General features: G+C 50.3%; 1 protein-coding gene across 1 annotated transcript; it reads left to right on the forward strand.

The window, feature by feature from the left end:
* Nucleotides 1-9,007: 9,007 nt before the first annotated feature.
* On the forward strand, nucleotides 9,008-14,883 carry PET117 (PET117 cytochrome c oxidase chaperone). Its single transcript, XM_082047833.1, has 2 exons — nucleotides 9,008-9,297; nucleotides 14,720-14,883. The coding sequence occupies exons 1-2, from the start codon at nucleotides 9,202-9,204 to the stop codon at nucleotides 14,867-14,869; spliced, it is 246 nt and encodes an 81-aa protein (XP_081903959.1). The 5' UTR covers nucleotides 9,008-9,201; the 3' UTR covers nucleotides 14,870-14,883.
* Nucleotides 14,884-15,001: the final 118 nt, after the last annotated feature.

Here is a 15,001-nt window from a genome sequence, read left to right on the forward strand (position 1 = left end):
AAGCCTGGTCACCGGAAAACTCTGCTTCCAAGCCCGGTTTTGGCATTTTGGCAGCTCTCCTGGTTAGATGAGGAACCGCTTCACTGCAGCGGATGGAGCCAGGGTGGCTCCATGCCAGCGTTATCTCGGAAGGAGAGAGCAGTGGCTCCACAAGCCACCCTGGTTTGGAGGCAATCTGCTTTCCTTGGCTGAGCCGGGAAGGAGGGATGAAGAGGGTGCCAGCTGGGGGAAGATGGCTCCCCAGGCTGTGGCAGAACCTGCCCTGCCTGTGCTTCCCTGCTGAATTTCAAAGCACCCCACCAGGCTGACTCACCAGGCTCCTGTCTCCCTGCCTCCCACGGCCCCTGCCACTCCCAGCGTCTCCCTGTCTTTCTCCACCGATACCTCCGCTTCTTCCCACTCCCTCCCGCCTGCTTGGCGCTGTCTCTGCAGCCACCCACTCGCTGCGGCTCTGCTCCCTCAGGGCGCCCGGCGTCACCCCAAGTTGCCGGACCGCTCCCCGTCAAGCCTCGGAGTCCTGCTCCCTCCCCATGGAAACGGCACCCAAATTCTCCTGTGATATGTCAGACCCCACTGGCATCCCCGAGCACCCTCCTTGGTGGCACCTACGGCTCTGAGGCTTGGGGGAAGAAGCTGCTGGAGGATCCATGCCCCCCACATCCTCACACATGGTCCAGTACCACTCTGGTAGGATGAGGTGACCCCCTTGGAGAGACGTCCCCTCTCACAAGGTGGTCAGCAGAGCCCTGAGCTCACAGACTCTGCCATAGAAACATGACCACATGAGCATCTGCTCTAGAAGCCCCTTTGAAGCCCCTTCCCCATCTTTTCTCACACTGCCTAACTTATTTTTGTTGCTTGGTTTCCTGTGATCTCACTGTGTGCCCACTGTTCTCGCTGGGAACTTTGGTGTGTTCCTACTGAACCTGATACAGCACCAGAAGTTGCGAAGGTAGTGAAATCCCAGGAGTTTCCTGCAAATTGGTAGATACACAGAAGACAGCAAGTTACTCTCTCTTACTGTTCCCACAGTGCTTAAAAATACATCACACACACAGCCTTTATTAAATACCAGTGAATCCACATGTGCTCTAACCTCCAAAAGCCGCATCTATGCAAGTCAGAGCCCCTCCAGCGCCTTCAGCGACGAGTGGCTGGTGGTGGTGGTCCTTAATCCCTAGGATTTCTCTGATGTTTTCACCAGAGACATCTCTCTGCACTCCAAACCCATCAACTGCATGAACAATGAAGAAATGGAGTGGTAGCCACTGGTTTTGACCTGTGTTTTGGATTTTGCATGTCCAAAGAAGGGCAACTAAGTTGGTGAAGGGAGCACAAGTCTGATGAGGAGCAGCTGAGGGAGCTGGGGCTGTTCAGCCTCGAGAAAAGGAGGCTGAGGGGAGACCCTGTCGCTGTCTACAACTACCTGAAAGGAGGTTGTAGCATGGAGGGTGTTGGTCTCTTCTCCCAAGTAGCAAGTGGTAGGATGAGAGGAAATGGCCTCAGGTTGCACCAGGGGAGGTGTAGATTGAATATTAGGAAAATATTATTCACAGAAAGGGTTGTCAGGCATTGGAATAGGCTGCTCAGGGAAGTAGTGGAGTCACTATCCCTGGAGGTGTTTAGAAGACATGTAGATGAGGTTCCTAGGGACACGGTTGAGTGGTGGACTTGGCAGTGCTAGGTTATGCTGGCCTTGATGATCTTAAAGTTCTTTTCCAACCGAAACAATTCTGATTCTCTCTGACAGGTCAGGGAAAGATTTGGCTCTGTGGGTCCCTCCAGAGAGGGTGTCAACACCCATGAAGGTGAGCAGCTTTCCTGCCTGTGGGCCTGATTCTGACTCCCAAGGGAGCCTCAGCTACTGCTGAACCACTGAAAACCCACGTGCTGGTTTTATCCTTCAGAGATGTTACCATTCCTTGCATTATGCTCCACTCTTAGCACCACCACATCTCTATGCTCCCATTTTGCTGCCCAGATGATGCCTGCTTGAGCAGGGTGACTTATGCAAACAGAAGGCGTTGCCCTGGAAAAGACACATTTTCCTTGCCAATGGGATGCACTGCTGTCAGGATGCGCTACACATCAGGATGAGCTGCTGTTGGGATGTGTTGCTGTCAGGATATGCTGCACATTGGGACATGCTGCTGTTAGGGTGTCCTGCTGCTGGGATGCACTTCTAACATGATGTGTTGCCCATGAGGATGTATTGCATGTGCTCACAGAGGCTGAGAGTTCAAGCAAGGAGCATGAAGCCCAGCTGCTGGGCAAGATCAGCCTGTCCTATTAGATTACTGGGACCACAACCTTTTATCCAGGGGTAGGAAGTCAGCAGTTGCTCACCTTGCCTGGGAAAGCTCTCCCCGAAAAGGCAGGTGTTGGCTGGTGCCAGTGGAAAAAAGGTGGATGAGCCACAGCTGGGGTCTGACCCAGCCAGTCCCTTCCCAGGTTCCTAAAAATAACAAGAGCACTTTCATAACACCTCTAAAATCCCTGCTTCTCACAGCTGGCACAGGCTGATAAACTGCTGCACTGCATGCGGGGCTGTGCTTCCCCATCCTGCAAGTCCTGCCAGCTCTGCCACCCCTCTCCCAGCTCAGACCTCGTGGTAAAAAATCCCCTGTCCCCTCCCCAAGGACAAATGGCACCTCTGTGGCCCCCAAGGCTTCCTCATTCCTGCCAGATGACTGCTGCCATAAACCCCATTGTATGCATACAGGGTTTATACATCTCTTTACCATTTTAAGGGGCCGGGCCAGCTGGGCAGTAGGTGCTGTCCCTGCCATCCCTCTCCTTTTGCGGGGAATGGGAAGATTAATAGCGTGATGGAGCAGTGATAAGGTCACAGAGAGTCAATGATGAGCTGGAGGAAGGAATAACTGTCTCAGGTTGGATGCTCAGGGATGGTCTCACCACTGCTACCCCTGGCCAGGTGCCCTGGCAGTGCAGCTCCCTGGGGGCTTTGGCAGTAGTAGGAAGAGAAGATGAAGTCCATCTGGACTCCTCTCAGCTCCCCTCCAACCAGGAGGACTGCCAGGACAGTCTTGGCCATTGGCACTGCTGACAGCAGACCCAGCACAAATGTGCTCCCAGCTAGGCCACAGGATGGGTTAGGATGTCCCACCCCCTGTTCAAATGCTGCCACGTTACAGTTGGACCTTTCCCACTCCCTGTCCTGGTGCCACAGGTGCAACCAGGGGGGACCTAGCACTGCTGTCAGGGTCCCTGCCCGTCCCACTTGCGCTATGGCAGAGGATGTGCTCCAACGTGCCCGGGATGAGTTACACATGGGGATACGTGCGCACTGCCTGTGAAATCACCCAGGGAGTGCAGCAGTGCCGCTTCCAGCCAGGATCCTTTCCCTACAGCTGTGGTTTGACAACTTGGGGGGGGGGGGGTGCTCAGTGCCAGCTGCAGCACCCATGGGTGCCTCTGTCTCCTCCTCACCCACCCAGCTGGGGCCAAACCCCAATGTTAGCCCTCCTCTCCCTGCTCCCCACACGGCTGCACCGCCACAGCCCAAGAAGCCTCCTCCCCCTAGGGAAACCTAGGAGGGGGGGAGCCAGGGGTGCAGCACTCTGCAGGGCTCCCCCCAGCTTTGTGGGCCAGGGACCCACACACCTCTCTCTCTTGCAGCATCCCTGGCGCTGGGTCAGGTTTAACTTTGCCATGTGAACTACGCGGTAATTGCTTGCAGAATTACTTCACCAACATTTTTTTCTTTTTCACAAGGATTTTTATCTCCTGGTGCCTTTTACAATGTTTGCCAGGGGAAAACAAAACAAAACAAAACACAACACCAAAAAAAAAACAACCAAGAAACAACCCCATGCCCATAAGCATCTCTGCTCTCGACTCCTGACAGTGCTGCTGCAATACCTGCCTCCCACCATCCACGGGCAAGGGTCTGTGCGATTGCCACCAATATAATTATAAAGTGCTGGGTTTACATCCTCCCCTTACTGCTCTGCAGGTAGACTTTGGCCTCCGCCTGTATAACTACCCGTCCCCACTCAGGGTAAGCTCGTGAAGGACGGAGCCGGCGTGCAGCTCCCCGGGTCGGGTACCTGCTGCAGCACGCCAAAATGAAGGGTACGGACAAGCTGTGCCATGGGAAAAGCATGGCGAGACGGTGGGGGCCAGCATCCAGACCTCTGTCCTCTCTTCCCCTGTCATGGCAGTGCTGGAGAAGGAGCCTGGAGTGGCTGTGGACACAGAGGCCCTGTTGCACCCTCTGGTCAGGGTGAAATGAGGCCACGGCGGGGCGAGCAGCAGCAGCAGAGCCCACACCTTAGTTTATTTACCTGGAGGTGACCTGCTGGTGCGCTCACCGCCAGCGCTGGCTGGCTAACGTGTAACCACACATCACCCAGCTATAAAACCCACAGGGCTCATGTAGCGGCTGCCCCAGGTTCCTGTGCTCCTAGCTGGAAGGAGGAAGTGCACGGGGAAATTCAAATCTAAAGTAACTGTTTTGCAGGCTACAAATGGAAGGAAAGCTTCAATGCTCCCTTGCTCACAAAAGGAGTAAAAGAAGGGTTTGCCTCATCTGGTTTTATCTTTTCTCCATCATTAAAATCTCAGGATGATCAGACTCATTTACTTCCAGCCCCTTGGGAAGATCTTGTCTGGACCCTGGGGCTTGTCTGCATGGGAGGAGCAACAAAATTCATCCAAACTGCTGGGGAAAGCGGGTCAGAGGCTGATGGAGCCCCTGTACAAATGCTGGAGGGATGAGCTGGGGTGGCTGTCACTTCGGTTGTACCCATCAGAAAATAAAACTCGCTCAAGTCAGGCATACCTCCACCTGCCTGGAGAGGAAGCTAACTTGGTCAAAACAAGGCATTTTTAATACATGCATTTCATTAACTTAAATTATTTTTTGAGTCTCTGCACAGAGAAGCCCTTAGCAGCCCTACCTCTTATTTACAGAGGGAGGACACAAAACCTTTACTGCATTTCCATTTTAATTCAGCATGTTTCTAGGTTTTGAATACAGACAATATGACCTCCCCCTCAGCAAATCCGATAGAAACATTCACTGTCTGACCACTCCTGGACAACGCCTACACTGCAGCAAACATTTCTGCAGCTATTGGGGGGGATAATTACATTTCTCAAAGTGGAAAAGGCATCACGGTGAGAAAAAAAGCACTTACGACACAGCCATTCACTTTAGCGCTTCCACAATAAGAAAATCAATGCTAGTAGCAGCAGGCATGGAGCACAGCCCTCCTCGGGGGCTCTCCCGTGTGGTCCTCTCCATACCTATCCCGAGATGTCTGGCTGATGGTGTGCAGGCACATGCACACACACCCACCGCATGCCCAGACCCCCGGCCAGTGGCCAAGGTGCCAGAGAGAGTGGTCGGGTACCGGGGCAGCCCCCTTGCAGTGCCTGTGAGAGCTGGGCTGGGCTGACTGTGCTGGGATCTCCAGGCTGGATTCCAGCGGCTTCACGAAGCAGATGGGAACTTGGTTTAGATTGACTTTTGGCTTTTTTTTGGTCTTCTTTCTGACAGGTAGCTGAGCCATTGTGTCTTGGTGGAGTGCCCCAGGTGTGTGCAAACTTGCCAGTGTGAGCACGCAAGCCTGCACGTGCATGAGCCGGCTCTGCAAAGGGGGAAAGACATCTAGTTCATCAAAACTCCTATAAAAACACCCCAAAAGCTTTATGAAAACATATGTTATGGATTTATTATTTGTTTGTTTGCAGTTTGAGAAGAGAGATTGGTTCCACACATTACAGGTAAGAAATGAAGCCGGGCAAGGGGCTGTGGTTCAGGCTGTGAACCTGGGAACAAGATCACCTCAAACTTTATCTCCATCCTCTCTCATATTTTGCAGGGTTTTTCTTTAGGCTACTGGTGACCTGCTACAACAAGCTGCAACTGAGCACTGTTTTTTGGATTCTCTGGTGACTAATACAGAGTTGAGCTGACACGGCCACCTCTTCCCCTCACGGGATGCTCCCCTGCTTGGTGTAACCACTCATTACACAACTCTTAGCCAGAACTCCTCCACATCTGTCAAAATGGTTGGAATGGGCAAATAAACATGAAAGTCTTACTGAGGACTGCAATGCAACCTCACCAAGGAAGCTGGTGAATGCCTGTGTAAGCGTGTGAAGGGGAGGGAGAGGGTGGATGAGGCACAGAGGTTGCACAAGCATCATTTGCTTTGGAAACCAGGATAAAAATGCCCCCTAAGCATTGACTTCAGACTTGTTATCCAAGATCACTGTAAAGACCTGAGCTGTTTGCCCAGGGGAAAAAATGGTCTTCAGCTTTTCGGTGTCTTCTTCACACATGAGTCAACCCTTCCCTGTCTGGTGCTCAGCCCTGTCTCCATGAGACATGCATCCTGCTGCAGTCAGGCCAGCCAAGGAGAAGCCAAGGCACAGGAAAGAGTGCATCAAATAAAGGTATGGGCATAGCACACCAGGAACCAGCTATTAGCAGCCACAACATTTGTTTGAGGAAACCTCACGTGAGGAGCAACCACCAGAACCAGCAAAGAAAATGGCCCTCCTGAGCCACACTTTCCTCAGCACAATCTCATCCTCTGCCTCACCCTCTGTTTGAGAGCATCAGCAGCACAGCTTGTCTCCTTGCAAGGAGCTACCATCGCTTTGCCAGTCATACACACCCCATCGGTCCCACGAGACATCTCTGCAACAGGCCTGGGGCAGTCAACGTTGTGTTTGTTGGAGGAACTCTGAAATCTCCTTCTCTCTTGTACTTCAGCTAAATGCCAGCTGAAAAGGCTTTCCCCAGCAGCATTACCACTGGCTCCTGCTTCCCTCCTCTATCACTCCCCACTCCCTGCCTCTGCAGAGTGCCTCTGGCTGGGCTTACTCAACCCAGCCAGAAAAGTGGCCAGAAAATGGAAAATTGGCTTGTTGCTGCAGCAGGGTATTAAGCCAGACTCAGTTGTTAATCTGGTCCATGGCTGGGTGAGCACTTCAGCAAACTCTGGCCCTTGGGAGGGAAGAGAGGAGAGCAAGAAACACCTGAAGAACACCATGGAAGAAACTCAGTCTGTGAAAGAACGGCCTGAATATTCCCCACCACGGGTTTTAGCCCCTCAGGTGATTAATGCCAGGCTTGGGTAGACGCTCTCGGCTTCAAGCTTGGCTGAGCTGTGCCCTTCCACAGTGCCAAGGGCACTGCCCTGGCTCACATTTGCCACACATCTGGCTCGACCCTGTTCTTGGCACTCCAGCGGCCTTGGATGCATTATAAGCACTTATGCATAAGTCTTAATAACAGTAAACACACTGATGTGAGCAAAACTATTAGACTCAATTGAAATATTATCATTCCCACTAATTTCACCTTTCATTTTAATCACATTCATTCAGCAAAGAGATGAAAAAGATTATAACAGGGAGGGATCAGCTTCACTCATTTGGTTTTCCTCTCCCACTCCAGATTGGGCTGGGGACGTGACGTGGCCATCCCCTCACAGCAACCGCTCTGTAATTCATCTAAACTCTACCTGGAGATATCCAGGCCCAGTTTGGAGACAGGGACTGCAGTACCTGATGAGTTTGAAATTCCGTGTGCCCCTCCATTCTGCCTGGCAGCAAGCTGTGGCTGATCCTTGGAGAAAAAAGAACAGGAAGGAGTTGGGAATAAGCCTACACCTTTCACAATAAACGTCCCACCTTCCCATTCATTTGTGGTTTAAGGAGTTCATGAGCCAAAAGCAACATCCAGACAGCAAGGGCACTCCAGAAATTTGTCCAGTTCCTTTCTTAATCTGTAGATAAGTTCAGCTTCTATAGTGCCAGGGGCAATTACTTCCACAACTTGATCACACATGGTGTGAACTTCTTTTTAGTTGGCTTAAGCTTGCTACCTGCACACCCACTGGTTACCCCTGGACTGTGGGAACTGGCAAACGATTGCTCCCTGACCTCCTCCAGGTTTTTAGAGACCTTGTGGTATATCCCACCTCACCACTAGACACCCTTTTGTTTGATACATCTGCAAGAATCACGCTTCTGCACCTCTCTGTGCTCATCCGGGTGATACAGCAGCAGAGTGACTGCAGACAAGTTCCCTGAGTGTGACATGAGCCTCTGTCTGCTCCGTGCTAGCCAGGGGGAACTTTACTTTAAAGCGTTACACTGGAAATGTCTTGAAAGGCTGAAGTCCTCCACCTGAAGCCTGAAGTGCATCTGAACATGGTGCATCAGAATCATTCATGAGAGCGATCTGTTGCCTTCGCACGGGAACACTGAGAACAAATTTTTCTCTGTCTTCAAAGCACTCAGATACTCAAGTGAGGAGGTGCCAGGGAAAAGCCCTCCGGGGAAGGAATAATGTTGTCTTCAGAGCACAAAAAACTGTGAAACACGAGGCCTAAGGCCACACACTGAACAATGAGAAGAAACCAAACAACTGAAGAGCTGCTTTCTCCAGCTGCTTGTCCTTTGCTATTTGGGGTTTCTGGGCAAGGAAAGTGCAGAACGGGAGGTCTTAATGCAATAAAAGCAAAACGTCTTTCTTGAACTCAGAATACCTTTTTTTTGCTTTTCACAACTGCAACCACACATAAAATGCAAGTGCACGCCGGCAGGAAGCTCCAGAAAACAGCCCCGGGAAAGGCGGCAGAGCAGCTGCCTGTGTTCCCCCTTTCAGGGACGCTCCCTCCAGCAGCGGCGTCGAGGGGGCAAAGGCCCTTTTTTAGCCGCCCGTGTTGGCACTTCTGATCATCAAGGCCCAGCCGCGGCAGGGCCGGGCCGGGCCGGGCCGGGCCGGTCAGCGGGCTGGCGCAGCGCGGGCTGCGGGACCGGCTCCCGCCGCGGCCCCCGAGCAGGCGCGGCTGCCGCACGCAGCCCCCGGGCGCACGGCGCTGCCGCAGGGCCGCGGCTGGCCCGGGGGGCGCGAGGGTCCCCCAGACCTCGTCAGGAAACCCAGGAAACCGCAGGGGCCGCTCCCCGGGCAGGGGAGGCGGCCGGGGCAGCCGCTGCTCTCCCTCCCGCCGCTCCTGCCTTCCCCGCCCACCCAGGGGGACGGGACGTCGCTCGGCTCGGCCCCGCCCCGCCTCGGCGATCCGTTGCTCCGGTCTGGCTCGATGCACTCGGCTGGCGGCGGGGCGTGCCTCCTCTCCCACCGGCTCCTGCCGCCCGGCCCTTCCCCCCGCGGCGAGCGGACGGCTCCGGCACGCGCCGCCTGTGCCGCCGGCGGCCATGTCGCGGCGGTCCCGCGCGGTGCTGGCTGTGTCCGCGCTGCTCTCCGCCGCCACCGTGGTGGCCGTGCACGTCCAGCAGCGGCGGGAGCGGGAGGTGAGTGGCCCGCCAATCGGGACGGGGGGGGAGAGGGCGAGCGGGGCACCGCCCCGCCCGTGCGGCTGCCCCTGCGCCCGCGCCCACCGGTAGGACAGGCCCCGCCTCTTCGCTCGAGGTCCCGCCCCCCGACCTGGAGGCCTGAACAGAGGTGTCTGCTAGAGCCCCGCCCCCTTTTCCGGAGCCCCGCCCCTCACCTGTCAGCTCGGCTCGGGGGCTCAGGGCGGAGCCCCGCCCTCTCCGGAGCCCCGCCCCTACGCGCGCAGCCCCGCCCCTTGCCCCTTCCCCTTCTGGGCCCCGCCGCCGCTCCACGTGTGTTTGGCTGCTGCTCCTTGCTCGCCTGCCCGGCCCTGAGCGCGGGGAGCCGGAGCCACAGCGTCCTAACACCTCGTGTGCCCCTGCCTGAAGCTGGGGGCTGCGGGAGCTTGGGTGTGCCCATCCCGGAGGCCATAGCCGTGCCTGCAGAGCAGCCCCCAGCCAGTGAGCTGCCTCCCCTGCTCTGCTGCTGGTGTTGCCACGATCTACCCCTTCTGCACCTTCTCCTGATTTGGCATCTGCCCTTTCCATGCTCATGTAGCTGCACCCGCCCTCTTATGCCTTATCCCTTATCCCATGCATTTGCCTTCAGGAGCAAGAGGCTGCTAGAGGAGCTCGGGGTGAGGCAGGACAGGCTCAGTGGATGCGATTTCCTCATCCTCTCCAGCCGCTGGGGGTGTCAGGGTGCAGGAAAGATGTAGTCTTGCACCCTCCAGGCCAAAGGGCACCACCCTGGCAGCATTCCCAGGGCTCTCCCCTGTCCTGCCTGCCTTCCTGCTGGTGCTTGTCCCTCTGGCAATACATGTGCTCTGCTTTTCCTGGGCTCCAGAAATACCTCCTGTGAAAGGGCCAACAGTGCTGTTCTGTGCCATGCAGCCTGCCCTGGTGCCCTTCTTGATTTGACAGGACGGGCAGAGTGCAAGCTAACAGAAATACCATGTGCTAATTAAACAGGGAAGTTTTCTGTGCTACATTCGCAAAAATCAGGTAATTCCTGGCAGGCACCCTGTGCAAGAGAGCCCTGCAGCCTGAAGTGTCAGGTCAGATGATAGTGGGTCCCTGTACAAAGAAATCCTGCCTGGGACTGAAAGTCCCATGATTGCAGAATAGATAAGATGCACATGACAGAAATTTGGGCAATGAGCATGCAGGTTTAGACCCTGTAAATGAGCCAAAGGGGTACTGATATGAGGACATACATCTGATTTCACCCTGCTTATTTACCAAAAAAAATCCAGAAAATGCATACAAAAAGAGCTTATGTTAAATGACTGTTGTTAAAGGTTTGAAGCAGTCAGAAGTTACAAACCATCAAAGGTCAGGTTGCTAGTCCATAGCCCAGCTCAGTTGCCTGTTGCGTGGGCTTTACGATGCAGGCCGTAATTACAGGAATTTTTTCCCTCAAGAGATTGTCTCTGCCAGTGCTTGAGAATGATGGATCCTGGAGGATTAGGGTGATGTGGGTAAGGAAAGAGGGAGGTTAATTTGCTGTTGGAAAATTGATTGAATGGCACAGACAGCAGCTGGAAGAGGAAGTCTGGTCTCCGAGTGGGGATGGGTAGAGGTTCTGCACCTACTGGAGCTGACATAGGTGCTGGGTAGATCAGTTAAGCTCAGCTTTTTGCAGGTGATTACTAGTTAATTCAGTGTATCTGCCTTGAGCCACCAGAGGTCTGGCAGGAATATGTGCTAAATGCTCCTAAACTACAACTGAAATAAATGAGACCTGTAATTTGAGCATGTGCTGCAGGACAACACATGCTCTGAAAACAATCATACTTGGATGTTTCAGTGAGATGGATGTGTTTGACTCTAATCTTTGGCTAATATCTCTCCTTCATCTCATACAGAGACTGTGAAAATAAATCAATGTTTATCAAATGTTCATATTCTGTAGGGGTTGCAGGCATAAACCAGTCTATGGGTAAATGAATAATGCCACTGTCAGAATGGCATCTGTGTGTCATGAAGTAACACCTCGGGCAACAGGCTGGAGAGGGAATGTGAAACTAAAGGCTGGGTACCTGTTCAGGATCCAGTCTTAGCAATGAACAAGACAGTGGTCCCCTAGTATATAGAGGCGATGCTGTAAGTCACATGCAGAACACAGGTAAATTAAGGGCGCAACAGCAAGTTTACAGGACGCATTCTTCTGGTGTGTGAAATATGTCTCTAGTAAAAAAAGTGATGGATCAGCAATGAGTTGATCTGGTTAACACTCTCTGGTTGCTTCATATATTTCTAATGATACTAGGAAGAAAACAGGGACTTATTGCCCTTTGCCTGTTCCTGTTGCTCTATGCTTTAGCTATTGCTTGGTTTGCAAAATAACATCAAATTGCTTTAAAGCATTAAATTTGCTGCTGCAAGCTTCTGCCTGTGGAGATTCTAGGTTTCCCACATGAGACAACGGTGAGCAGCTGTCTGTTTTAACATATTTTTCCATTGCTGTAGAGGGTATTTGTGTCACTGCTGTCCATTTCTGACAGATAGACAGTTTTGCTGAGTGTCCTTAGCGATGGACGGGTCAAAGGACCTAGCTGGTTGGTGACAAAACCTTTATGGGGTTTTGGGGGACAGATGCAGTGTCTATTCTTTGCTATCCATCCTAACACCCAGGCATAGGCGCAGCCTGTGAACCCTGTGTAGGTAACTTGTGAGTTTAGAGGTGCCTGACCTGTACATATGCGGATGAGTTTGCAAACCAGTCCTCTAGAATTAGAAGTCATCTCCCTAAAAGCTGAATTTGATGCTAATCTGTATATGTTTGCAGGCATATTAGCATTGCTCAAGATGCTGCTGCTGCAGAAGCAAATCCAAAATGATCAACTCTTTTTTTTTCTTTCCAGCAATCAGTTTAATATAATTTTAAATCACTGTTCAAAAGTGCTAAGGCTCAAAGTTTATCTTTTATAAATTAAATCTGAGATTTTCTCTCTGTAGTTCTTCAAGTCAGAGAATAATGGCTGCATGTTTAAGGAACCCAGTCATTTAGAGAATGTAATGGAAATAAGTAACATGGACATTATGCAGTCCTGGTGTATGGATTATTTCATGTTTATCTTTATGCAGATTAATAAACTTTTGACTTTTATAAATTGAGATGCCAAGTACAAAGTGAATTGAGCTTTTGCACATTTGTCTAAACTGATGCAGAAGACAAGCAGGCCTGACTTCTGAGAACAGAGGATGGTGAGAAGATTAACTTTTTCATAGTTCTTTGTCACTCGTGATACTCAAATTATAAAGGTGTATTTTGCAAACTGTGCATTTTCATAGTAAATGAAATCTTTCTGAAAGGTTGCAAAATGGCTGTGTTTTTTGAAGGAAAAAGAATTACATTCTTGATGTAATTGTTCAATTACATTGTAGCTCCTCACATCCTTTATTGCTATTAAGTAATAGTAATGAAATTTTAAGTTTGTGAAGTTTAGTGATTACTAATTTGTAACCTGAGTTCAGGGGACTGAAGCTGGTTTTATTAGATTTTATTAGTTTAATTTCCAGAGAGAGTTTTGATTATTGAGTGATATATGTGTCTGTGTATTTTCTTAACAAGATAAAATATTTCTTAAACAAAACTTTTCTATTTTAATCTTGACAAGAGAAATAAGTCCCTTTGAAATGTGCAGTTATTTGCATTCTAGATGAAGAATAAACCCCTGTTGTCAAACAATGTCAAAAACCCCACTTGTCAAATAATAATCACAAACATCTTCTAAAATGACTTTAGGGTCAGCTTTCAAATAAATTATTTGCAGGTGCATTTTTGCATTATTCAAACAGGTCAAATAAATTATTAATCCTTTTTTTTTTTTTTTCCATTTGGCTTAGTAATTATTCATATCTCCAGTATCTAGTGGCTAACCTTGTTACCTGGGAGACTTTCTCATTCCTAAATCCAACCTGAGCATGAATTGGTAAGTTAGGCAGGTAGATAATGCTTTAACTAAACTAAGCTTCTCAGCTCTCAAAAATAATTTCAACTTCTTCTATGCATGTGTAATGTTTCTGTCCTCATGTACCATATTATCTGATAAGCTTCTGACTATTGCTTTGAAATCTGGTCTGAATATCTAAAAGCATATCGCCTGCCCAAGGAGTTCAAGTCAAACCACCAAAGTGGACTGGGCATCCCATGTTCTCCTTTGCACTAGCACTTGTCTTTGGTTAGCCAGCTCGGGGAGTTAAATCAGCAGAGTATGTCTTGCTTTGCAAAGAAAAAAAACGGGAGAGAGTTGCTTTCTGCTGGCTGAGCTGTCTGGCCCTGGGGAGCATGGAGCTGGAGGATGGTGGCAGCACACACTTTGGTTGGCCGATTTTGCCAGGGAACCGTATATCAGCTGTCACGTGCACAACCGATGTCATGCTTCACATGGTCCCTGTTTCCTTCCTTAGTTAGTGTCAGCCTTGCCAACTCCTCCATCCCATGTCTGATCTCATCACCCTGCCACTCATATCGCTCTGCTGCCCACCTTCCCCAGATGTGCACATCTGGAGTAGAGCAGCTGGTTCACAGCTTGTCCCTCCCCTCCTTTTCCCCACCCAAATCCACGTCACTGGTTTTGGTTTCACTTAGTTTGCATTCCTCTGGTGAAAAGTAAAGTTTAAATATTTCAGCTAATTATCAGAGTGAATAAAACCCTTCCAGGTAGCAGAGAGAGAAAAGTATATGGAGGAAACAAAGAGTAGCTGGGATTTTCTTAGGGCTTTTTATACCCATTGGGGGCTTACCCACCAGCTAGAAAACTGCTGATGTGTGTTGCACATATTATTTATAATAAACATTTTAGGTAAAGGGGATATTTTTTGAATGCAGTGCTTTTTCCAAAGCTTGGCAAAAGTAGGCTGTGGGACTTTGATCAGCCTTGCAGCAAGAGTTTACAAGATTATTTTTTAAGAATAAGACATGAGCAGAAAGAAACAGAAGACACCTGGCAGTTTTTCTTAAAATAATTTCCAATTTGCCACCAAATTCTCTCCAGGCAGAGAAGTTTTGAGGAGATTAGCTCAATTTGGTAAAGATTTAGGGCAGAGGTAACGGGATTTTATAGATCGCATCCCTCTTGCACACCATAGGAAATATGGGTGCACAGCATTTATTTGCTTGATAGCTTTACCACTTAGTAAACACACCCATCTGAAATGAGTGCAAACAAAGCGCTTTTTGGTGAAGTACCTTAAGCTTATTAATATTGAGTATCAGCTCCTGTAGTTTTAGATTCAAACCACATTAAGTGGCTGTGGCTACAGGTGGTGGCAGAGGACTGAGGACTTGCAAAGCCAGCCTGGTGAACAGCCCTGCAGGAGGGATTAGAGCTGGGTGGGGGTTAATCACATTCAGCATCCAAGAGGCTGTGACCAACCCTGTCCCTTGTGTTTTCAGAGGCTGCACAGTGGAGTTCTCCGAGATCTTGAGCGTCAAAATCAGAAAAAGGAGAATATTCGCCTGCTAGAAGAGCAGATTGCTTTGACAAAGCAGCTTATGGAAGAAAGAGACAAAGAGCTAATGGAAAAAGGGTCCCACCAGTCCTAGGCACAATCCTGAGTCGTCAGAGGTTTGATTAAAGACATTTGGAGAATATCAGTGTCTAACCACTTGCAAATGTTTAAGCAAGCAAGAGGTAATCTGTGAAAGGCTGTTGTTTTGTATAGGTTATAATCCAGT

The sequence above is a fragment of the Streptopelia decaocto genome, assembly GCF_964273445.1.
Source record: "Streptopelia decaocto genome assembly, chromosome: 3".
NCBI lineage: Eukaryota > Metazoa > Chordata > Aves > Columbiformes > Columbidae > Streptopelia > Streptopelia decaocto.